Source organism: Lathamus discolor, chromosome 7, assembly GCF_037157495.1.
Source record: "Lathamus discolor isolate bLatDis1 chromosome 7, bLatDis1.hap1, whole genome shotgun sequence".
Classification (NCBI taxonomy): domain Eukaryota; kingdom Metazoa; phylum Chordata; class Aves; order Psittaciformes; family Psittacidae; genus Lathamus; species Lathamus discolor.
Genome location: NC_088890.1, coordinates 6538006 through 6562867, shown reverse-complemented (window position 1 = coordinate 6562867; position 24862 = coordinate 6538006). Strand labels below are relative to the sequence as shown.

Here is a 24862-nt window from a genome sequence, read left to right as displayed (position 1 = left end):
TGCTGTGCCCGGAGGAGGAAGCTGCCCCGCTCCTGCGGGCAGGGGAAGGCCAAATCCCCGTGCTCGGGCTGGGGCTGCAGCGAGGGGAGCGGCGTGGGGCAGATGTGGGGTGCGACCACTTCCCATGGCACGTCCCAGGACTCCCCTAAACTCATCCGTACACCCCGCGAGGGCCCCCTCACCCCACACGGACCCTGGGCTACCTCCCGAACCTCTATAAGGACCCTGAGGGGCCCTCTAACCCCTCGGCCCCCAGCCCGGAGATCTCCAGTTGCCCCCTTCCCGCACTCACTCGGCGTAGCCCGTCCCCCAGGGCAGGGGCCGCTCGGGCCCGGTACCCCGCACTACCCGCCGGTCCCGCGGGCTCTCCTCGGTGCCACCACGCAGGAACTTGGGCCGGCGGTAGCTGAGGCCGGCGGGCGGAGGGCCCGGCCCAGTCCCCTGTGTTCCTCCGGGCTGCTCCGCGGGGCCGCCCCGTCGCAGCCGCCGCAGCCACTCGGCGGCCATGGCGGGGCCCGGGCCGGCCTCCAGTGGTGCCGCTGAGCTCCGCCAGGGGGCGCCGCAGTGCGGACCCAGCTTCTCCCCGGCGCGGCGGCGGCGGCTCCTCCCCGGGGCGGTGCAGGCGGCGCGGGCGGTGGCTCCAGGCTCCGGAAGCGGCCGCGGTGCCCGCGGAGCCGTTTCCTGCCCGGGACGCGGCGAGCCGGAGCGGAACGGAACGGAACGGAACGGAACGGAACGGAACGGAACGGAGCCGAGCCGAGCGGAGCCATGACTCACCAGACCGGCATCCACGGTAAGCGGCGCCCGCCGAGCTGCTGGGTCCCGGCTCCCCTTCCCTCGGGGTGGGCTCGGCAGGGCTCTGACCGCTCCCCATCGGCTGGGCTGCTCCTCCGCACCCCCATCGGGAGGTACCTTGAGCATCCCCCGGCCCGCTGCTTCGGGCTGCCGGGCGGCGTCGCGGTACCGATGATGGGGGCGATAAGATGAACCTTCCCGAAGGAGCCGGCAGGTTTCCCTGCAAGTAGCCGGAGGGGGTGGGGGGAGATACAGAGCCAGGCTTAGGGCGTTTGGGTGCTGGTAGAAGGTGAAGGAGGGGTCTGGCTCCGGGAGGTGCTGCCTTTGAGAGGCTCTCCTCACCCTTTGTCTGCGCTGATGCTCAGTACAGCGCTGTGACACCGCTGGTACAGGCGCCTTCTGCTGCGGCAGCACCTTAACCCCCCGCAGAGCTGCTTTGCCGCAGCCCCCGGCCACATCTGCCCGCTACCGGGTGATGCTCGGCCCCGGCCCTGAGCCTGCTCCCGGCGGGGATGCAGAGAGCCTCGGGAGATTCCCGCCTGGCTGCTGGGGGGAAGCTCCCCGCTCTCTCTGCTCACTCCCTACAGGACCGGCCAGCATCCCCAAACAACAGCTTTTGCATTTATGGGCGCGTTTGGTGTGTGACTGTGCCCGCACGGTGTTTCCCTCCTGCCACCTCAATTAACAATATTAATCAGCAGTAGAGGTGCTGCATAATTTATGTAACCGAATCAATATGCGAGCAGGGATGTGAGAGCAGCTGGCCCTGAAGCCCTGCTCCGTGCCAGTCTCGCACTGTGTGCCCCAGGAGGGGAGCTGGGGCATTGGCCTTGCAGCTCCTTTCCTCACAGCCAGCACCTTCACACAAGGGTGTGGGATTTGTGGCTGCTGTTCCTACATGGCAAGAGCATCCTTGTTCCTTGAGTGCATGGTTGAAAGCATCCTTCCTTTCCAGGTGCTTGTGGAGGAGCTGTAGTTGACAAGTGGTTAGTGATGGCACTTAGATGTTTCTCCTGCTTTGCCTGGGAGTGCTGGTAGCTGACAGCTTTTGGGCTCAGATTTGCTGCTGCTGGTTTAAGCTGAGGCCCTGAAGCTGAATGTTCTCCCCACTGTAAAAAGACTATAACTAAAAGAGCCCAGCAGGATGCACCCACCTGACCTCTCCATGTGCCAGCTCTGCAGAGCTCTCTGGTGGGGGTTGGTGCAGGCAAGGCCTGTCTCGCTACCCGTACCCCAGGAGACTGCTGCCTGTTGCTCCCCTCTGCTCCTGGTTGATGCCGCCCTCTCTGGCACCCTCACGACTGCTGGGGATGCTCTGGCAATGAGCTGCTCTGTGAGACCACGACCTTCACCAACCTTGGTTGCCCACCAGCAGAGGCAAACCCCTCTGGGATGAGCTCTGGGAGTCGCAGTGAGTTGTCGTTGCCTGAGGATGTTACGTGACCTATCAGCAGCTCCACTGGAAAGGGGAAGAGACTTTGACTTCCCCTGGGGCTATGCGGTTGGTGCAGGGTGGGGATAGACCCGACAGCTCTGCCCAGGCACCAGATCCCCCAAGATCCCACCAAGGGGTGGCGTGAAACCCTCCCATGGTTATGAAGAAGACCTTGTGTTGGTTGGTGGCTCTCGCAGCCTCTTGGACATCCCTGGCTGTCTGAGCTCTGGGGTTCTCTCCTCCATCTCCTGCTGCGTGGTCCCTCTTCCAGGAAGTGGCTGTTTCCTCTCTGAATGCAAATCTGCCCCTCCAACACCTGTGATGCTGAACTGGGGTGCTCTGGGTTCTAAGGCAACCACACTGGTGGGGGGTTGAAGTATTTCAGTCCTCCCCACCCTGGCACGGTGATCAAATTAAATTCCTCTGCTCAACAGAGAGCAGATTCGATACCCAGCGAGGAACAGAAATCCCGCTGCTACTTTCATCCCCTCTGTTGTTTGCCGAGGAGGAGGAGGGATTTTCTGCATCTTTCTGGTTTCTGGGGCCTTGTTATTTTTGTGTGCACATCACTTTGTGTTTTTGCATTCCCATTTCTCCACATTCGCAGGAAGGCATTTGCTCCTGGTGAATTATGATCGGACCTGCTGCTGGCTGGCTTAGGGGAGGTTGTGGCCAAGCTGCTGAGAGATTTTGATTGACCCTGTGCTAGATAGACCCTGTGCTAGATCAGTGAGAAGCAGGGTGATGGGGTTATGGGAAACCCCCAGAGCAGCCCCCTGCTGTGATGCTACTGAGTCATCCCGGCTGCTGGGGAGAAGCAGGTTGTCCCCGGAGAGGAGGAGCGATGGCAGTGAACAGCCGCAGATTCGGAGTGTTTTATCAGGGCTGAGCCTTTCACACAGAGGCAAGAGGTTAATTATTATCTTTTTAGGTATCTGTGGCAGCTTCCTTTAAGGTTCTGGTGAGGAAACAGGGCTGCCATGGAGACTGCTGGGCTGGGGAGGTAGTTGGAAGCTATCGAGGGTTGCTGTGGGCTTTTTGGGTCTGGAAATCTGCTTCTTGACTACGGCTGGGAGGATTCAGTGAGAATTTTTGCATTAGATGGGGACAGCTTTCACTGTTTGAGTTTAAAACCTTAGGAAGGTGATACTAGGCCAGGGCTTCCCTCAGAAAGTGAGCATGGAGAGGCTGTAAATGCAATGAGATCGCTGCCAGGGTCTGTCCCTGTGTCCCCGTCCTTCCTGACACACAGTGCTGCCAGTGGTGCCTTTACTTGGCAGAAGAAAGCAACAGCAACCTGCAGGCAAGGCAGGACCATGTGTGCTGGCACCCTGCTTTGCTCCAAGATGCTGTGTTGCCAGCTGGACCCAACTGATGCTGCCCGCAGGGCGGATGCTGCCCAACCTGGAGTGATGGAAGGGCTGAGTAGCTCCAATCCGAGGTGGTGAAGACGAGGCAGGTCCCTGTTATGTGTGTGGAAAACCTGGTACTGAGAGGCACGAGGCTGGTGTCAGGCAGGTGGCTGAAAGTCTCTGGGCAGGATTTTTTATATGCACCAGGAGTCTTTTGCATGAAATCCTGCAGGATACCGCTCAGCCCCTCGGAAAACTGGGAGAAAAGCTTTGCTGTGTCCTCTCTTGCTGTTTTTCTTCCCTCCTCTTTCTATTTTATTCCGACATCTGCAGCTTTTTCCCAGAGAAAAGATTTCCTGCAAGGACATACTTTTTTCTTTTTTTCCATGGTGAGGAATAAAATCCTCTTAGTGTTTAAACCAGGCAGCCACAGCCGTCAGCAGAAAAGCTCTGTGCAGCAGGCATGTTGAGCAGGCGCTGCGTGACGGAGTTACACTGGGATGGACTGAAAAGGAGGAATTTTAGCAGCAGCAACAGCTATTTTGTGCCTGATGTAGTTGTGCCCTTTCTTGGATGCCCTGGAATGAGCTGGGCAGAGCTGCTTGTACAGGGAAAGAGTTTTAAGTGCAGGTGTAACTGTGTTTTACCTATCAACATCCTGACTACTGTCTGGCCAAATATCCCTGGAGCTTGGACAAGTTTTGCCCAGGTTTGTGGCTGGATTTTTGGCTGGGTTTCCCTGTTGCATCCCAGGCACGCTGTGCCCTGGACAGTGAAAGGGAAGCGGCCACTTGGAGTCACATCAACTTGAAGATTATGTCCAGGGAATGAAAGATTGATGGCCAGAGGCTCGGGTTTCCCGTCGGGAGTGCAAGGTGACTCAATGTATTGAGAGAGGCATCTGTTTCAGGGAGCATGTATTATTGATCTGGGAGCTGGGTACTGTCGTTGGGATGTGGGGGGATTGGGAAGGGTCAGATAAGCTGAAAACCTGTTGTGCCCCCAACAAGTGAGTGAGAGGATGGAGGAGGAAAAGGTGCACGGGGGTGGTGGGGCTTTCACCTCCATCTCCTGTGCTTCCCTGGGTTGTGCAGGCGGCTCCGCTGGCACCCTGACATCCCTGCGGAGAGACCAGCCCGTTGCTGTGGCTACGGCTGTCATTGCGTGGTGCCTCTGTCTCCCTCCAGCCTCCTTCCAGCCCGGCTCTACTCAGATAAGCTTATCAGGGCTGTAAACAACAGCAAAAAGGCTCAGGTTTGGGAGCAGCTTTGTGGCAGGGTGGTACCCACAAGCTGCTCCGTCTCGCAGCATTTTAAGGCAAGTGTGTGCCTTCTCACCGTGCGCTCCTCTTGTTTGGCAGCTTGCCTGTGTGGTCAGAGCCACCTAAAGGCCACCACTGGGCAAACCACGATCTCCCTGATGCCCTGGTGCCTCTGCTCAACCCTCCATCCCAAATGGGTGGCAGGAGCTGCTGGGCTGGGAGGTTTTGTGGTACACAGGGACCTGGGACACGCTGTTAGTGGGCTGTTAAACGGAGGTGGCTCATGAACAGGGGACAACTCATCTGCAGCCTACAAAAGGTTGGAGAGGGAGGTGCTGCATGACTCTGCTGGAGGTGATTTTGGGGCTGTCATGGGAGGGTGGTTGAGGAGGCACAGATGCCCACCATGTCTGCCAGGAGGGTTCATGGCTGGGGTACCTGAGCTTGTAGAAAGGCCAGAAGGTTCCTCAAGATGCCACTGAGCTCACCCTGCCTCCAAGCAGCAGCATCCCTGGAGGTTTGCCACGGCAGGGATGGAGGCATGTTGTCCTTCCTGGGGTTTGGTCACTCCCATCAGGAGATTCCCCAAGTGCCAATTTCAGACCTGATGTTTCTGGCTGCAAAACCACAAGTTGTTTATGCTCTCCTCTGGGCTGACCAGCCCTGGTTCCTTCAGTTGCTCCTGCACACTGCACCTTGTGGCATATGTGCTATCCAGCCTGTGCCTTGCTCCTTGCAGACGCTGAGCTTTGACATGCTGTTTGTGCTGTGCCCACAGCCTTGTCAGCACCAAATAACATGGTTGTGCTCTTGTTTGTGCCTTCACAAATGACTTTGCCTGCAATAACGTGAAGCAATTAACCTGAACTTGGCTTGCGACCCACCTCTCTTCTCTGTAGCTGCTGGACCCTCCTCTGCATCATTGCAGCTGGTCCTTCTCCTAGTGACAGTGCTTGGCTTCCTATTGAGTTTCATCCTATCTCTTTTTTTCCCAGCCCATTTCTCCAGCCTGCCAAGAGAACGGTGAATTCTCCAGGGCGCGTTTCCATCTCCTCTAGCTTCCCACCTCACAGCTGCAGGAAGCACTATTGCAGTGCCAGAAGTGTTCAGTGAAATGTGGACTAAACCTGGAGCCACCACCTGGGTCTCCCCAGGAGACTTTGCTTGGACCAACCTCTGGCACCTCCTACACTGAGAGATCACAGAATCATAGAATAGTTAGGGCTGGAAAGGACCTCAAGATCATCCAGTTCCAACCCCCCTGCCATGGGCAGGGACACCTCACACTAAACCATCCCACACAAGGCTTCATCCAACCTGGCCTTGAACACTGCCAGGGATGGAGCACTCACAACCTCCCTGGGCAACCCATTCCAGTGTCTCACCACCCTAACAGGAAAGAATTTCCTCCTTATATCCAATCTAAACTTCCCCTGTTTAAGTTCTAACCCGTTACCCCTTGTCCTGTCACTACAGTCCCTGATGAAGAGTCCCTCCCCAGCATCCCTATAGGCCCCCTTCAGGTACTGGAAGGCTGCTATGAGGTCTCCATGCAGCCTTCTCTTCTCCAGGCTGAACAGCCCCAACTTCCTCAGCCTGTCTTCATACGGGAGGTGCTCCAGTCCCCTGATCGTCCTCGTGGCCTCCTCTGGACTTGTTCCAACAGTTCCATGTCCTTTTTATGTTGAGGACACCAGAACTGCACACAATGCTCCAGGTGAGGTCTCACGAGAGCAGAGTAGAGGGGCAGGATCACCTCCTTCGACCTGCTGGTCATGCTCCTTTTGATGCAGCCCAGGATACGGTTGGCTTTCTGGGCTGCGAGCGCACACTGCCGGCTCATGTTCATTTTCTCATCAACCAGCACCCCCAAGTCCTTCTCTGCAGGGCCGCTCTGAATCTCTTCTCTGCCCAATCTGTAGCTGTGCCTGGGATTGCTCCGACCCAGGTGTAGGACCTTGCACTTGGCATGGTTAAACTTTATGAGGTTGGCATCAGCCCACCTCACAAGGGATGCCTCTGGATGGCATCCCTTCCCTCCAGTGTATCAACTGAACCACACAGCTTGGTGTCATCGGCAAACTTGCTGAGGGCACACTCAATCCCACTGTCCATGGCAGCAACAAAGATGTTAAACAAGACCGGTCCCAACACCGGTCCCTGAGGGACACCACTCGTTACTGGTCTCCAGCCAGACATTGAGCCATTGACCACAACTCTTTGTGTGCGGCCATCCAGCCAGTTCTTTATCCACCGAGTGGTCCATCCATCGAAGTGATGTCTCCCCAATTTAGAGACAAGGATGTTGTGTGGGAAGGTGTCGAACACTTTGCACAAGTCCAGGCAGATGACATCAACTGCTCTACCCTTGTCCATCAGTTCTGTAGCCCCATCATAGAAGGCCACCAAATTGGTCAGGCAGGATTTCCCCTTAGTGAAGCCATGCTGGCTGTCACCAAGCACCTTGTTGTTTTTCATGTGCCTTAGCATGCCTTCCAGGAGAATGTGCTCCAAGATTTTGTCAGGCACAGAGGTGAGACTGACTGCTCTGTAATTCCCTGGGTCTTCCATTTTCCCCTTCTTGAAAATGGGGGTTCTATTTCCCTTTTTCCAGTCGTTGGGAACTTCACCTGACTGCCATGATTTTTCAAATAGGATGGCCAGTGGCTTAGCAACTTCATTCGCCAGCTCCTTCAGGACCCGTGGATGGATTCCATCAGGTCCCATGGACTTGTGCGCGTTCAGGTTTTTAAGACGATCTCGAACCAGATCCTCTCCCACAGTGGGCCCAAGGTCTTCATTCTCACAGTCCCTGCATCTGCCTTCCGAGACCTGGGTGGTGTGGTCAGAGCCTTTGCCAGTGAAGACCGAGGCAAAGAAGTCATTCAGAACCTCAGCCTTCTATCCGTGATCCATGCAGTTCTGTGCCCCTGCCATAGAGCTTCACCACGAGTGTGTTTCCCAAACTGGCCTCTGACACATGGAGACATGTTTAAAAGCTGAGCTGGGGCTCCTGAAGCCCACAGCTCTGTGGGTCTGCTGGAGGAAGTTGGGTAGATCTCATGCAACTTGGCCACAGTAGATCCCTACTGGCTATAGCCCAAGTTGGGTTTGTTTCTGGCCGCCTTGTTCCAGGATTTTCCAGGAACCCATGTCCTGAGGGTGAGGTGGACGTGTGGGTTCCCGTCCGGTCCTCTGCCCCGTCACTCCTCCCTCCCTGATTTGTATGGTTTCCCCACACATGGCTTTTTCAGCCCTGGAGTTGGGTCCTGGAGACTTCTTGGCAGCAAGATACTGCTGGTATCTCTGCCTCCATCTCAGGGTAAGGTCTTCTCCCTGCGTGTCTTCCAGAGCTGGCCATCTAATTCTGTATTAATATGGCATGCGAGCCAGCTCATCACGTCTGCTGTGCCAGTTAAGTCGTAATCATGCCCAATGAAGCAGTTGCTGAGCTCGTGCTGAAAACCCTCGCTGGCTTATTCCTCTCTCCTTGCTGGCTCACTGGCTTTTGGCTCAGTATCACAGGAGATAGAAGGGGACGTCAAAAACACCCCAGTGATATTTTTATTTAAATGAAATTTGCCCTTTTTTTTTTTTAATTTTGGTTTTTAATTTCAGCAGAACGCTTTCTTTTATTATTATTATTTCTTTATTTCAGCAGAATTAAAGCTTGGAAGCCTGCTCGGAGGTTTTGTTGAAACCTTTACTGCTGCCTCCTCTGGAAAGCATCTCCCTTCTTGGCAGTATCCTTGCAGTATTTCCCATCCTGCACTCAGCTTCTCCGGCAGCATCTGTGCTTTTCCCCATCCCCTTAAGCCCCTTTGTACCTACACAGGTCCCAGTGCTTGGCTGTCACTTGTCAGTCACTCAACTGTCACTCATCCTGGCTGTCAACCCAGTACTTCTTGGCATTCCTAGTATTTCCAAGTGGGCTGGGGGGTTGTATTTGCACAGACTCCTGATTTTCCTGACCCCCCTGTGTTCTGGGACGGATGGGCTCAGGCCAGCTAGCACTGCAGGACGTTCATCTTTCTCCTCTGAAGCTTGTGCTGTAGAAACATCCAAGACTGATGTTATTCTCTCCTATTTTGGTAGTGTAATAGCAATCAGCGAAGCTTAATGCTTATTAGGAGCTTTTGTCTCCTGCATGAGGTTTTCTGGGTATATAAATGTCTCTTTTTCCCTCCTCTTCCGCCTTGTGTTGTTTGCAGTAACCACAGATGCTGCCAGAAGGAAACAGCCACTCTCAATGGAGAAAGGGGCTAAAAATATCGGAGCATCTTTGGGTGGCAACAGCAGGAGCAGGGTGAGCTCCCAGCCGTCACTGGGAGAGGATGCAGGTCTGCTCTGGGAACAGGGATAGCCATGTGCCTCAGTGCTGATGGAGGGAGAAGGATGGTTTGCTCATGGTGGGGTTACGCCAGCAATAACCTCTGTGTGTCCCCTAAAATGCCATTAGTGACTGATGTGCCTTCACTGGGGTGTCTTTGTGCCCGTTCCCCCTGGGGTGGCATCTCTAGGTTTGTATGGGAGCACTGCTGTTTGCAGAATATCAGCTGCAGCTCTTTCTCATTTGTGCCTCTTCTCTCTACGGGAGGGGAAGCCATTGGACATCTCTCTGCACAGGGCAGGCTTTGAGCTGGTGGTGGAGCAGATGTGTCTTAGATGTGTCACTGGGGGGACAGGCAGAAGTTCCCTGGGGGGCTCCCCAGGGCATCCCTCTGTCCATCTCTGCCTGCATCATCATCATCAGTGTTTGTGCATGGGGACAAATCTGTGCCTACTCCTTCTCCCTGGGGACTAGGGGGCCATCTACAGGGGAGGAAAGCAGCCCCTGTGTCCCTTGGGCAGGTGATGGGTAACATCGAGGCGCCCCCGAAGGTGATGCTGGGGGGCTTCGCCAAAGAGTGGTACCCACTGCTGGTGGGGCTGAAGCAGAATGGGTACAGCCCTTGGTGGCAGGAGATGGCTTGTCCAGCACCTTTCAGCTGATGTAGGGACAGCTTTCTTTGCAAAGTGCCTTGACTGTGGGTGCTCCCAGGCTCCAAGGGACCAATGCAGGGCTCCTTCCTGCTGTGGGCAGCTCTAGCTCAGTGGTCAGTAAAGGACAAGCAGCACAGCAAAGTGCTGTGAGCAGGGAGCTGCTGGTGGCAACTCCAAGTGCAGATCCTGGTGTGGACTAAGGGGCCTCTGGCCAGGTCTCTAATCTTTGCAGCGCTGGTTTCTTTAGTGTTTCTAACAAGCAGATAGCTGCTTGTGGCTTTGAACTCACAGGACCCCTTGACTGTGCAGCCACATCAGCAAAGAACTCAGGCATGAAAAGGGGCTTTCGGGGGGAGCCAGGCTGGGAGATGCCCCTTGCTGGGGGGGCTGTGCCTGTCCAGGTTGCATCTCTCGAACATTTCCTTCCCATGTAGCATGTCCAGGTGGGACGGGAGCTGTGCACCAGTGATGCATTCAGGATGGGCAGATTAAGGCTCCAGCACTGGCTGTGGGCTGTCCCTTCAACATCCACTGCCTGCTGTTATCCCTGGTAGGATGCCAAAGACTGGTTGCTGGTGCCTGGTGCACAGGGAGGGGGGATGAGAAGGAAGGTGGCTCCCCAGAAACCTTCTGCAGCCAAAGTGCTTCCAGCTCTGGAGCAAAACCCTGGGACCATTGCCTTTCCCTTCTGTAGAGGCTCAGTTTCAAACCAGTGCCTCCAGTCTGGAGTCATGCTCATCCCAGCCACCTCAGGAGCAGCATCCCTGACAGGATGTCACAACCTGTCGGGACATCTTCCAGCCACCCTCCATATCCAAACCCTACCGCTTCGTGAAGAGAACAAACTTGTCACTTGAGCTCTCCCTGCCTGCGCTGGCCAAGCCATCATCTAAATTTGGGTGATTATGTTCACGCAGGCCAAGTATCAAGTTCTCTGGATCACATGCGCTCCCAGCTGCTGTTTAACTCTGACGCCTCGGGGAGACGCAGCACTTTGCTCCCAGCTGTTTGGGTTTTGTGTTATTATTTTTATTACCTTTTTTTTTTTGGCAAGACAGATTTTTTTAGCCATTTTTAAGTCTCTCTCCTCCAAGGTGCTCCCCTCCCGGCCATTGCCAAGCAGCCAGTGCCTGCTTCCACTGCCACATCTCATCACCATGTTTCTGGTTCTTTCAGCCACCACGGAATTAAGGGACTTTTTTGCCAAAGCCCGAAACGGTTCAGTTCGGCTCATCAAGGTCATCATTGAGGACGGTAAGTGTGGTTTTCAAGTGCTCTGATTTACACCATGTCAGTTCTGTTTCACCTCTGTCTCTCTTCCTTTCCTCTTTGCTGCTGTGCTGCCAGCTTGGTTTTTTGGAAAGCCCAAGGAAAATGCTGCTGGGGCGCCCTGGCACGTGGCAGCCCAGACCTGAAATACAAGCCCAAAATCTGGGTGTGCTGGTGAGGAGCAGCTCTTGGAGTCCTGGGGCAGCTCCAGGCTGGGGAGCAGCAGCTTTGCTGGCATCTGGGATCAGTGCTGGGCTCTGGGGGACTTTTGCTGCTGCTGTGCCAAACTGTATTACAGGAGCCATGCAAGAATGGTGGGTGGCATGGGACCTTGGTCAGGGGTGATAGGCGGCATCTTCCTCCTTGGACATGGTGTCGCTTGTCAGGCAAGGAGATGCTCAGGGCAGGGACGGGTGAGGGGATGCTTCTTGGTGTGGGGCTCAGCATGAGACCCAGATTGCATCCCACAAGGGATGCTACACTCTGAAGCCCGTCCTGTCCCAGCCTCTGCTCTCATGCATGGGGCTGCCCCTAGCCCAGTCTGCTGGCACCAATCTGCCCATGTTTGTCCCGTGCCTTTGGGTGGCCTCTACATCTATCAAACAAACAAGTGCAGCAAAGCACTGATTGAACATCCCAGCGGGGAGCCTCCGTGGTGTAGGTTTTCCATCACCTCAGCCTCGTACAATTGCATATGAATGACTTGTTTCTCAAGGCAGCAGGGACGTTAATGTCCTGCCAGGCTGCTGTCATCACCTCCCTCAGGTCAGCCACCAGGACATTGAGGTGGACATAGTCATTAGGAGCCCGTGCTGGCCTTTGGAGGGGCTGCAGAGGCCCATTTCAAAGAGTAGCATGGCTTGAAATGTATAGGGCACATCAGCAGGGCCAGTGCAGAGTTCAGTGGTGTTGGGTTTTCCCCTGGCGAGGTCTCCATGTGATGTCTATGTTGTTTCTCTGAGCATCTTTGATGACATTTTTGCTTTCTTGGCTCCTTTTGCTTTTAAATAGGAATTGGGTTTGCGTTAAGGTAGGTCACCGATGCCCCTAAGCCTGGACTTAGGGTCCTAGAGCTTGTGCCACTGACTGTGTTGTGGCCAGTGATGCCAGCAAGGGAGACTTTTTACTTTAAGTTGAAACCACGTCCCACCATCTCCACTCAGGCTGAATGGGATCTATTTATCTGTCCAATGTGGCATCATCATGCTGCATGGACCAGTCTCACTTGACAGTGCTTTGTGCTTCACGGTGTGGTTCTCCCACCCTGCCAGCTCCTTTCCTCTGGCCTGGACCAGCCATGGGTGGTGCTGGAGGAGCTTGAGTGTTTGTAGAAGCTTCTGAAATGCATCGGAGCCCGAGGCTCCTGTGGGCAGCAGGTGGAAGGAGGAGAGGTGGGAGCACCTCTGTGCTGAAGGGCTTGGCCTGCTGGAGACAATGTGGTGGTGGTCCCACCAGCCTGGCGCACAGACCTCCCGTCTGCCTGTCCACATCACTTGGAACGAGGTGCTTGGCCTCTGGCCACCACCATTCTGTAGCACGGGGGCCATCAGTCTGCTGCTACCCACCAGAGAAGGACCTTTGAGCAGTAGTAAGCAGCCAGGCAGATGTCAGAGCCATATGGACAGACTTGAGCAAGCAGACCCTGGATGGGATGTGTCCCAGGGTGTGTGGGGAGGATGTGCCAGCTGCCCTGCATCTGCAGGGGATGTGGAAGAGGAACCTCTAGCTCTGCTCGATGGCTTTCAGGGGACCTTCTGCCCTATTTGTCTTAGGGCATTGTGGAGCATTCATCGGTGAATGGAAGGGAGAGGAAGATGGTGCAAGGAGCCTTGTGGCAGATGCTCTGTGTCTGGTGCCCCAGGACAGCAGCTATGGCTGAGCAACCCTTTGGGAACTCTTTGATGTTGCCTTTAGGGACCTGCTGGGAGAAGCTGAGGTTGGAAGGAGAAGGAGTAGTAGGGATCAGGATGTGCACCAAGGGTCAGCAATGGTTTTCTGGTGCGAAAGCAGCTTGTGGTCCAGCATGGTTTTAGGGGTAGGGGCGTTTCAGAGCCAGGCAGCCTGCCTGCAGTGAGTGCTGCGGGTACCTTGAGGGCCAGAAACATGCTCTCAGCTGCGCTTTGTCCAGCAGCAGTGCCCTGCAAAAGTGGAGCCTGAAACAGCCCATGCTGACCGTGATGCTTTGCCCAAGGGTGGCTGCTCTGTGTTTCCCTTTCCCAATGCTTCCCAAGGAGGAAAATTTGGCCCTAAACGGGATGAGCAGAACTGCAGAGAGCCCAGTGGCAGGCAGGGGAATAAGTGGCTCCTCCAGCCCAGGGGGAAGCAGCCTGGGAATAGCCCGGAGTGACTTGGCATGGTTGCCTTTTGGGTGAGGTGTTGGGATGTTTGGCAGATGGAGACACCCGTGAACTGCCCATGAATTTGGCCAGATGAAATTCCTTGTGGTCTTTTTAGGATCCTAGGTCTTTGCAATGCACAGATCTGTTTACAAGATCTGTTTAGGGATACATTGAGGGTTTTATACTTCTCTTTCTCAAAACAGGTAATTTTGCTGAAGATAAAGTGTTTTCAGCATCTTTTTCTCTGCTGTCCTTGTCCTTACTCTACTGGTAGTATGTGCTTTTGTGTGCAAATAATTATGGGTTCAGTGTGTGATGGCAGCTTCTGCAGCATTGGGCAGGGAAGGGCTGCGCTGCTGTTGGCAGCGGAATGCCCTGCTTGGATGGAAAGAGCAATTCATCCCGAACTCCTTATTCTTCAACTATTTTCCTTAAAAGCTTTCCTGCCATGGGATTCGGAGCTGCTGAGCTGGATGGGTTAGGAGGGGGAGTCCCTGGCTAGGGATTCGCTGGCTCCCAATGAGCAGCGGGGCAGAGGTGCATGCCAGGCCGAGCATCCCCTCAAGTGCCCACTGTCCAAGGCCCCAGTTCGTTTGGCTTTGGCACCTCCAGACTTTTCTCCATCTTGTTCTGAGTCCAAACATCTCCCCCCAAAGACATTTCTGCATCTAAAAATGGAATAAAAATACAGGCTGCTTTCCAGCAGCCTGCGCTGATCATCTCCAGCGCCATCGTTTTCCATCCAGCCATCCCAAAGCTTGGTTTGACCCTTGCAAGGGGGGTTTTCGTGTTCATAGGATGCCTGCACCAGGGTTTAAATCCCAGCTGAGCATTGCCTGGCTCATGGGGCTCCGAGCCCCAGCAGCGCTTGCGTAGCAGCTGGAAAAATGCCCCTCCAGATACCTGAGCTGCTACCACGTGTGTGAAGTATGTAGGTCACTTGCAGAAGCTGGGGCTCTCCTGGCAGCATGGTCCCTCCGCAGACTGGGGTCTCTGGGACATCCCTGGTCCTCACAAACAAGGGCTTTGGGTGTCAGCTCTGATTTTCACCCCTCTGTTATAGGGAATTCAGTGAGAGCAGCTCTGGCTCATTGTCCTGGCATTTGCTATGGGACCTTTATTTTTCTTAACACCCGAAATCTAGGTGTTTCTTCATGTCCCTGATGAGGTATTGTAGTGCCCCAGGAGCTTGTCCAGGTGAGATGGAGGAGATCTTGTCTTCTCCCATGAGCAAGGAGGGATGGTTGGGAACTACATGGATGGAGGGAACAGGGCAGAAGAAGGCTATGGATGGTCTCCAGAGAGGAGACCTCAAAGATGAGGAGCATGGGAAGGGAGGAGGTGGTTGGCAGGAGGCAGTGGGATACTGGCAGAAAACCAGCCCCTCTACAGATGCCACAGCCCCAGTGGCATCTCCTGGGGGTCATCCCTGGGGATGTACACTCCTGCACATGTCTTGAGATCATCATTTGGTTTTCTGCAGGACAGCATCATTGTCTGTGCTGGAGCTGCAGTGAGCCCTTAGACGAGGCACCACATGGTCCTGCAAGGTGAGCCTTGCTTCCATCTAACACCACCTTTCCCATCTCTTTCCAGAACAGCTTGTGTTGGGGGCCCACAAAGAGCTGTCCCGGCGCTGGGATGCTGACTACGATGCCTTCGTGCTGCCCTTGCTGGACGAGCAGCAGCCATGCTACATGCTGTACCGCCTGGACAGCCAGAATGCCCAGGGCTATGAGTGGCTTTTCATCTCCTGGTCCCCCGACAGCTCCCCGGTGAGCACTGCACCACACTGTGACACCGCAGCATGGGGACACAGGTGTGCTCTGAGGGGTGGAGGGTGGAGGAGATGCTGGCCAAGCTGACTTTGCACTGAGGCTTAGGAGGATTGTACACACTCTCCATCACTGTGCCAGGTTAAGAAGTGGAAACTGCTTTGGGATGGGTGAAGTCTTTAAGACACAGTAAGATACACTGGGACTGTGTCTCTGTTCGCTTTGCAGAGCTGTGTGAGGAGGTGGAGGGACTGGGATGTGGAGGGGGAAGCAGAATGGACCACAAGGCTGGGATGGAGATGTCCCACCGTGGCTCTGGCCAAAAGCAACAGAGGGAAGAGCTGGTGCTGGCAGTGACTCCCCTGACCGTGTGTCCAGCCTGGCCCTGCTCCATGTGAGGGCTGACACACAGTGGCTGCTGGCTCTGCTCTGGGCTCGGCTCCAAAATCAGCCTTAAAAAGGGCCAGGCAGGCTGGTTCCCTTGGAGCTGTGCATGTCTGGGCCGACGTTGACCCCTGCTGGGTGCCTTGTGGGGCTGGAGATGGTGTTAGAGAGCAGTCACCAAAGGGCTGGTTGGATGGGGGCTGGTTTAGAGGATGCCAGCACTATGGCTTAGAAAACACAGTCCTCTTGAGCACATCTCCATAATGGGCTTTCAGTGGGATCAATATTTATTGCTGTATTAATGTGTGCTTGTCATATATGTACGTATATGCATTTATATATACACATACACACATACCTGTATATTGTATGTATTTTATATGATCTATATAGATTTATTGTCAAGTTAATATATACATTTGTCATACACATACATATATATTTGTTATAGACATAACAACTATATGTTGTTATGTATTATTTTCTGTATTATAACACACATATATAGAAAAGACTGTGAAATTTGTTGAGATATTTCTCACATATCTATTGCTATATGTACACATATACAATTATAATTTTATCGTTTTATGTGTGTACACACCTGTGTGTACATGTACATATACATGTGTATATAATAATATCTATTTTAATATGTATTTCTCAACAAACTGTGGAGGGTCTCATTTGCAAAAGAACAGTGCACCAGGGAGCCAGGATTCTTCCCTGCGTTGTACAGAACAATGTAAAAGAAGTGCCAAAAGGCAAAAGTCACTTTTAGGTGACTCTGGTGGTATTTGCCTGGGTGCAGGCAAGAAATGATGTGCTGGAGCTCAGGGATGGGAAGCAAAGCACAGAATAAACTGGTGGATTCTGGGCGGTGCTTGGTGGGGCTGCGCTGTGCACCAGCAGTGCTGGAAACAGCGCCGATGGGTTTTCCTGGCTGCTCCTGGCCTGGAGGTGCTGCAGGTAGAAGTCAGCCTGAGCTAGAAACCAGGTGGTTGTTCCAGGAGGGGCTGAGGTTTACAGAGCCAGTGGTGGGACAGCTCTGTCTTGTGGGGAGGTGTTGCTCTGTGGTCCCTTCATGCTCCTCTGACCACACTTGCCACCTCCCTCCCTGCGCAGGTCCGGCTGAAGATGCTGTACGCTGCCACGAGAGCGACAGTGAAGAAGGAGTTTGGCGGGGGGCACATAAAGGATGAGATGTTTGGAACGGTGAAGGTATGGTGGTGGTTCCTGGGCAGCCGTTTGGGTTCAGCGCTGAGCTTTGGCAGCCTACTCCAGCCTTGGTGCCAAAGCCGAGTGGGATGTGGATGCTGTTATTTGGCAGGGGAACAGCACCAAGGTTTGTCCCCCACACTGTTTTAGTCTCCTGGGCAGCTGTTACTGCTTTCTCCTGCCTGCACGGCTGTGGTCCATGATGGAGACCATGGAAGAGGTGGGAGGAAGGCTTCTAGGAGATCCTAGCTTTATGCTGAGTGCGAAAAGAAGCGCCAGGGGGTGGTGATGTTACTTCAGCAGCGAGAGCTTTATTCAGCTGCCTTGGCAGGAGCTTTCTCCTTCTCTTCTGACACAGCCATGGGTGTCTGAGAAGGGGCAGGGTGGTCTGAATGGGCATGGGTGGTCATGGGCACTGTTTAAATTATATTTAAACAATGGGATTTGCATGGAGGCATCCTCGGGTTGATCCTCCTGATAAGGAGAGAGCCCAAGATCCACTGGGTTGCTCAGATGCAGCGTCAAGGCTGCGCATGCATCCAGCCCTGCAGCAATAACCACCCCTGACACTTCCCCCATCCCTGTCCCTCTGCCTGCAGGAGGATGTGTCCCTAAGCGGTTACCAAAAGCACGTGTCGTCCTGCTCTGCCCCAGCCCCGCTGACCGCAGCCGAGCAGGAGCTCCAGCAGATCCGCATCAATGAGGTGGGTGTCTGCTGGCCCAGGGAGAAGGAGCCTGAGACCCTCAGAGCACACAGGGATGTGGGATGCAGGGAGCACGCATCTGAACATCCCGGGGTGGCTCATTTGTACTGCACTCTCTTGTACCTCTGCAGTTTAACCCATTCCTGCCCTTGCTGAGTGGACCGAGCATCCTCATAGTCAAATTGGTGGCGTAAAGAGGAATTTACAGACTGGTTTGGTTTTCTTTTTTACACTTGCTAGGACATGAGCTCAGGGCTCTGTCTTGCTCACTGTAATTGGCACTCAGAAGGTGGTTTGAGGCTGAAAGCAGGCAGCAGTCTCTAACCTCTAGGTACTGGGGCAAAAGCCAGAGCTGAGTTTGAAGTCATGGGGGAGGCAGGAAGAATTCAGACTTATCTTTGGGCTGCACGGCATCCTTTCCTGTACTCTTCCTCTATGGCTATAAAAATGATGGATGCTGTCACAATAAATACAGATCTTGGCTAAATTTGGGGGCTTATGCACTGGAAAAGGATGTGGAAGTGGCATGGAGTAGGGTTGGCGGTAGACAAGGCTGTAGCAGCGTTGTCTCCCCAGTGGCATCTTGTGGCACTTGTGCCAGTGCCTGCGGTGCTGTGAAAGATGAGGCAGGGAAAGGGATCCTGCTCGCTGGTTAGGAAAACCACCCGGAAGCAGTATTTGTTGGGGTGGGAGGATTTCACTTAGATGCAGTGGAAAGGCTTCCTCTCTAGAGGAGCATCCATCACTCTTCCACCTGTGCTGGGGCTATGGGGCTCGTGAGTGGTCAGTTGAGGGGTGTTTGGGAGATACTACCAAGGAGTGGTGTTCACTGAGTGGGTCTTAGCATAGATTTCCCAGCTCCCAGCCAGGAGGGGATTGATTTGTGTTGGAGGATCCTATCTGGTTCCTGGGCTTGGAGAAGAGACAGATGCTGATGGTGGCTCTGCGGCTTGTTTGGCATCTTTGGGCGTCTGTGCCATTGCCTCGACTGGGCACTGCTGCAGGGTTAAGTAGTTTCGGAAGGTTTTTTTGGCTGTGTCTTGCAGGGTCACACGGGCCAGGTAAGTGGTCATGGTGCTTGTTTCTTGGTTGATCCGCCATGCTCTGCTTCCCACTCTTGCCTTTGTGAGATGAGATGCAGCTGCCAGGTGAAGGTGCAGCTGCCGTTTGGTTTCATTGGGCCACAGAGATCAGTCAACACCAGAGAGAAAAACTGATGTTTTTTTGCCTGTGGATCTAAAAGTGTGAAGCAGCTGAGCGGTGGGTGTACTAAAGGGTCTTTGTGTTGGTGCAGGGGCAGCACCTGGGCACAGAGCAGGAGGTGATGGGAGATCAGTGCCATGCTCACCTCCCCAGGGGAAACTCATGGCTTTGGGTGAATGCAGCTTCAAGTGAGTTTCTGGAGCCATGCAAGGCAGCTGTATGGGAGGAGCTCTCAGCCTGTAGCACCCTGCTCACTGCAGCAGTGCCCCCAGCCTGCACATTGCCTTCAGGCTTACAGAGCGCTTCCACATTGTGCATAGGCTGTGAGGTCCTTGCACGCATGCGCACGTTGCAGTTTCATTTGGAGGAGCAGACCCAGGGTGTGGGAGCCAGGAGTGAGAGCTGGCAGCAGCTTGGGAAGCAGCCCCCATGCAAGCCCTGACCACAGCACTTCCACATATCCGCCCATGCTCCCGCTGGCAGTTCAGGACCCTTCAGGACCCTGGGTTCAACCAGTCTGTTAGGGTTTGGAAAGTGACATAAGGGACATTCTGTCTTTAAAAGCCACCAGCTCACAAGTGCTTTGCTGTGCCCCTCACCTGGAGCTGCTGGTGGTGGTGCAGACCTGCTCTCCTCTAATGCTGTTGATGCTCAACCCTGTGAGATGCTGACCAGGTTTGCATCCTTCACCATGAAGGTGGCTGAGTTTCTAGGCTGGCAGAAGCTCCCTTGGGATCCTCAACCACTAGATGAGTGGGGAGAAGAGGTGTGAGGGGAAGAGCAGTAATAAAACAGGAGCAGGGAGGCGATGGCTGCATGGCAGCAGCTTCAGCGCTGGCAGAGCTGCTTTTTGCACTGATATAGGAAGGACTCGGGTTTGCACATCACCTGAGAGGGTGCTCAGCCTTTGGTAAAGCAGGTTTTAGGCTGCATGAGCCAAGCTTCCCCTTTAGTTTGAGGACTGGATGGGCAGAAGCAATGTTGTGAGCTGCCCTCCTGCTTGATCACTGGGTGGGAGCTCACAAAAAATTGCCATTTGCTTTAAATATGTATGTATGTATGTATATATGCATGTATTTTAAATAGCTGGAAAATGCGTCGCCAGCTTTACTGAGCTGGAAGTTGTCAGCTGACTGTGGGCTAAGAAGTGCCTTTGAATTTGGCATTGATCTCCCTTAACACCCATGAGTGGGAAGTCTTTCTAGAAGCATCACAGGCTCAGAATCATGCAGGGGAGCCAGCGGAGGAGAGGAAGGTGGCTTTGGAGCTAGGGGATGAGGCAGAAGAATCAAGAGGTGGCCGTGCCACTGCAGCATGTAAGGGGGTGTCATTCATAGCTTTCGGTGTTGGTGGGTGGGTAGAGCAGAGGCTTTGCTAGAACCGCCCCCTGAAGGTTTCATTATGAGATAGAAATGGTCGTTAGCCAAGGTCAGCACCATGCCAGCAATGAGGAAAGAGTGGGACAAAAGTTAACCTAAAGAAAAGGAGATAAAATATCCCCCCTGCTGCCAGCAAGGCCAGGGCTGGGATGAGGCACGTGCTCAGCCATCCCATGCATGCTTCCTGGGCTGTGCCCTGTGTTTCCGTGAGCTAGTTTTTCATGGGTTTGGAAAGGGAAGGAGTAGGTACTACAGCAGTATAGGGGAGAGCTGGTGTTGCTAGGACAAGTTTCCACATCTTGGGATTCTCGGACTTCTGCGTGATTCGTGTTACAGCTTGAGGTCTGTCCAGTTCCGCTATAACCCTCCCAGCCTCATTTTTATTTTAGAGGAGAAAGATGAGGATCTGGAGGTGTAGGCAGTAGTAATGTCCTTGCACTGCACCTATCCACAGGGTAGGACCAGGAGGACTTGTCTGTATCCTCTGAACCCCTGCGCGCTTGCCCTCAGGCCCTTGCTGCTGCCACGGCAGCTAGGGGTGATGGTAGGGCAGCAGAGCCTGGGGCTCAGCTGGACCTCCTGGCACTGCATAAGCATTGAGCAGTTGTTTCCCAAGAGCTGCGCAATCACACCCTGTTCATCCTCCACAATGCTTGGCCTGGATAGAGGCTTGGGCATTTTCTGCCCTCCAAACCTTTAATATATGTTGTTCGGCAGAAGATGGCCCAAAATCTATTGTTGCAGCTGTGGGACCTCCTCCAGACCCCGGCTTAGGGCCACCCTGGTTGGAAGGATATGGGGCACAGACGTGGGAATGTCAGTGGAGATGCTGCATGCGGGGCTGCCAGGGCCTGGGCCCAGGCCTCTGTCCTGCTCCTGCCCAGTGCTCATGTCTGCCCTGTCAGTTTTTGCTCCTATCACTGCCTGCTCTGCCAGGACCCACCTTTCCTGGCCTCCAGCAGAGCCAGGGTACACCTCCATCCCCCTGGCCTGCCTGTGTGTCCCCCACCCCTTCTCGTTCCACACGAGACCCCCTCCATCCCTGTGCGGGGTGCTGTTGACGGTGTGTCTGCTCTCCCCACGCTCGCAGGATTCCTGTTCCCAGGACTCCAGCACCGAGATGGTAGGCTGCTCTGCCCGCTTGATGCCCTTTTTGTCCTTCTCCTGGAGGTGTTCTTCTGCATGTTCTGCTCTGGGCACCTGGTCCGTCTTCTCCCTGGGGTGTGGGTACCACAAAGGGCTGCTGTAACGAAGGGCAGCCTTGTGTCAAAATCCGCTTTGGCGCAGCCCAGCTGGTTTTGAGTTGTGAGCTGAGATTTCTGTGTTTCTCTTGGCATGCCTTGATTTTTCTTCCTTTCCTCTATCAGGGGGAGGGAAAAGAAGAAAAAGTGTAATAGAAGAGGCTGGACTGTCTTTATCCAAAATCCCCCAAACTGATCCCAATGGAAAGGGACCCGCGCTCACTGCAGAGCACCTGGGTTAGCGCTGCTGGACTGTTTAGCTGGGGGGGTCTTGAGGTGGGCCGGGCTCCTCCGCTGTCAGGATGACGCCGTCTCCCTGTATTCTGTGGCAGATGGTGGGGGGCTGCTGCTGCTGCCCATCGCTGGTAGAGTACCCCGGCCCCGAGGAGGTAATGCCGCGCCTGCCGCGTCCTGCCCCCCTTCCCCACTGCCGACCCACGGCACACTGCAGTCCTGGGCAGGGACCCCGATGGAGCTGGATGGAGGCACCCAGAGTGGTGCAATGTCTCCACAATCTCATTCTCTTCCCTCTTTGAAGTGGGGTTTGGTCTTCTGGACTAGGGTGTTTGCTTGGGGTATGAGCAGCAGCCTCTGCCTGGCAGGGGTTGCAGGGAGGATGGTGGCTGGGATCTTTCCAAGCTGTGGATCTGCAATTCCCCAGCTCCAGCACAGGAGGCAATGACTACCTGCTGCAGTTAAACCCACCGAGGAGGGGCTTGCCCTCCTCACTGTCAGGGACCCATGCAGCTGAGCACTGTGATTTCAGGGCTTTCCCTATCATGTGCAGGTTGTGGTCAGAGACAATCAGACATACCAGTGTTGGACACAGCATCCCTACCAGGGACTCCCTGGGAAATGTTGGTTTTGAGCTGGTTTTTGCTGCAGTGATGGGCGGTGGGGTGCATGGCTGGGGATGGGTGATCTCCCAGAGCAGTGGTGCGGTGACAAACATCACCAGCCTGAGCTTGGCTGACTTTTGGTTATTTAATGCCCTTGAGCTGGGTGTCAGGCAGCTCCTTGGATGAGAAGCCTTTTGCTGCAGGACTGGCCGGTTTTCCTTTCTGTCCCTTCTGCACCCCTTGCTGCTCTCTGCCCTGACACTCAGGTGGTCTCCATCCCCAGGTGAAGACTGAGATCAGTGTGGAAAGCAAGCACCAGACCCTGCAGGGCTTGGCCTTCCCCTTGCAGTCGGATGCTCAGCAAGCCATCCAGGCGCTCAAGCAGAAGAAAATCAACTACATCCAGCTGGTAGGTCTCTCACACAGCTTCTCCGCTCCCCTGCCTCGTTCTGCCGCCACTCACTCCTGTCCTCTCCCCCATCCCCTCTGTCCACCAGAAGCTGGATCTGGAGCGGGAGACCATTGACCTGGTGCACACAAGCCCCACGGAGATCGCTGACCTGCCCAAGAGGATCCCCCAGGACTCAGCTCGCTACCATTTCTTCCTGTACAAGCACTCGCACGAGGGAGACTACCTGGAGTCTGTCGGTGAGTGCCTCAGTACTGGCAATGACTGGTTAGAACCTGTGCTGGGCCCCGCTCTCCCTGGACCATTACTCACATGGGGAGCAAGCAGGGATGGAGATAGGGATAGTGTGGCAGGGGGCCTTGAGTTGGTTTCCAGTTGCCATCCTCCTGTGGTGGGTGCTGGCAAGCCTTCTGGCGCTGCCGTGCGTGCTGCAGGGCGCTCTGAGTACTGTGGTCATGGCGCTGGGGAGGGTTGATGGGTGGGATGGCTCACCTTCTATCACTGAGTAAACTGGGACTCTCAGGGCTGGGAAAGCCATGATCAGGGTGGGATGCAGCTGCCTGGTGCTCCCTGGCCACGATCTCAGACAGTGGTACGAGCCCTGCTCTCTTTTGCAGTCTTTATCTACTCCATGCCTGGGTACAAATGCAGCATCAAGGAGCGCATGCTCTACTCCAGCTGCAAGAGCCGGTTGCTGGACACTGTGGAGCAAGAGTTTTGCCTGGAGATAGCCAAGAAGGTAAGTATGAGCCCACCCAGAGGTGATGGAGCAGAGCCCTGTGCTGGGCGTCTGCAGGGGACTGTGCTGCAGGCTTGGTCCAGCCTCACTGCCAGGCTCAGGTGGGCTTTGAGTGCCCCAAAAGTGGGTGGCAAGACCCCAGGGAGCTGCTAACCCCCACTCCTGGGCACAGATTGAGATCGACGATGGAGCCGAGCTGACGGCGGAGTTCCTCTACGAGGAGGTGCACCCCAAGCAGCACGCCTTCAAGCAGGCCTTCGCCAAGCCCAAGGGGCCCGTGGGGAAGCGGGGACAGAAGCGACTGATCAAGGGGCCGGGCGAGAACGGCGAGGACAGTTAGATCCCGCAGGACCGGGTGGTGAACGGACAGCATCCCCGCAGCGCTGCCCAGCTTCCTCTCCGCTGACCGGGGGATCTTTACCTCTGTCTCAGCCTAGGTTTTTCGTCCCTTTCTTTTTTCCTATTTCATTCCTTTTCTAAACATCAGGATGGCTTCTTGCACCTGGGGCAGAGCGATGGGGAGGGTTCAGGGGTGTTGGTGTTTCTTTTCCCCATGTCCTTATCAAGCCCCAGGGCTGCCAGTGGAGGGTGGGAGCAGCAGGGCCCCAGCCTTGCTCCTGTCCCCCCGGGGTCACAGCTGCTGCTCTCGGTGTTCCCTGGGTGATTGAAGGACATGCTTGCCTGCAGGCTGCTCTATGCAAAGGGAAGGGGCTGGCGCTGGGGATTCCTGTTTGAAAAGAGAAAATGCTTCTTTCCCTGCTCCCCCAGCCCCCAGGTTTTGCTCTCAGTGTGCACAGCCCCTCTGTCTGGGTCTGGAGTGATCCTGCACCCCCTCAGGGTGCGGGCAGGACCCCTCCCCGTGGGGTGGGCTTTGCTGGCAGGAGTTCGTCCTGGGGGGACCCAGCCAGCAAGAGGTGGAAGGTCTCACCCAAGGCTGGAGCTCTGCCTGACACAGGAGAAAGGTCACTGCCTTTGGGTGATGTTTGCATCCCCTTTTTGACTCCCCCCAATAAGGCTTCTCCCCTCAGTGGGAGCCGTTAGAGCCCTGACTCAGCCCCATCCCTGCTCAGGATGGGAGCCAGGGGTACCCCAAGCCCTGCTCCCCCCCATCCATGTGCCCCAGCTCACACTGTCACTGGGTTTGCTGCTGGCTCTGCCCTGAGGCAGCCCCATGTTAAAAATCACATGGGTTACCCCAAATCCTCATGTAGGGAAGCGTGACAACCCTGGCGTGTCCCCCTGAGGACAGCCCCAGCCCCCAAGGGCCGAGCCTGGGGCTGTGAGCTGGGCTTTGCTGAGGGGCTGGAGCAGGGGCAGCACCTTGCTGCTGGGTACCAGCGAGGCCTGGAGAGCCGCCCGCCTCCCTGGGCAGATGGATCCGGGGTCGGTGGAACCTGCCCTCTGCTTTCCTGCTGCGGCGCTGAACGTGCCGACGTTGCCTTGGGCTCGGCGGAGCGGGCGGTGGGGTTGAAGCCGGGGCGCAGAGCACACTGTACTGACCGCTCTATTTTCTAAAGAATAAAGTATTTTTAAAGCA

General features: G+C 55.0%; 2 protein-coding genes across 4 annotated transcripts in view; one reads left to right on the top strand and one right to left on the bottom strand.

The window, feature by feature from the left end:
- The window catches only part of PPM1M (protein phosphatase, Mg2+/Mn2+ dependent 1M), a 7998-nt gene extending 7062 nt beyond the window's left edge, over positions 1–936 (bottom strand). Inside the window, exon 1 of one of the 2 annotated variants that reach the window (XM_065687360.1) lies at positions 293–936. In XM_065687360.1, the coding sequence (XP_065543432.1) occupies positions 293–921 (629 nt within the window). In that variant the 5' untranslated portion in view covers positions 922–936. The remainder of the gene's footprint in view (positions 1–292) is intronic. The other variant, XM_065687361.1, reaches the window with a different exon arrangement.
- Positions 608–24862, top strand: TWF2 (twinfilin actin binding protein 2). 2 transcript variants are annotated; one of them, XM_065687371.1, is made up of 10 exons: positions 8071–8165; positions 9055–9183; positions 11003–11080; positions 15031–15209; positions 16719–16814; positions 17411–17515; positions 22461–22586; positions 22675–22825; positions 23204–23325; positions 23498–24862. In XM_065687371.1, exons 2-10 carry the CDS (start codon positions 9093–9095, stop codon positions 23663–23665), a joined length of 1116 nt encoding a protein of 371 aa, XP_065543443.1. In that variant the 5' UTR covers positions 8071–8165; positions 9055–9092; the 3' UTR covers positions 23666–24862. The 2 variants fall into 2 exon arrangements, with proteins under 2 accessions (XP_065543444.1, XP_065543443.1); XM_065687372.1 differs by lacking the exons at positions 8071–8165; positions 9055–9183 and adding an exon at positions 608–793.

Excerpts from the sequence above, each read along its gene's own strand:
- TWF2 (XM_065687371.1), top strand. The coding sequence starts at position 9,093 with ATGGAGAAAGGGGCTAAAAATATCGGAGCATCTTTGGGTGGCAACAGC. Across the intron at positions 22,826-23,203 it reads AGACTACCTGGAGTCTGTCG|TCTTTATCTACTCCATGCCT; the intron begins GTGAGTGCCTCA and ends TCTCTTTTGCAG. Across the intron at positions 23,326-23,497 it reads GCCTGGAGATAGCCAAGAAG|ATTGAGATCGACGATGGAGC; the intron begins GTAAGTATGAGC and ends TCCTGGGCACAG.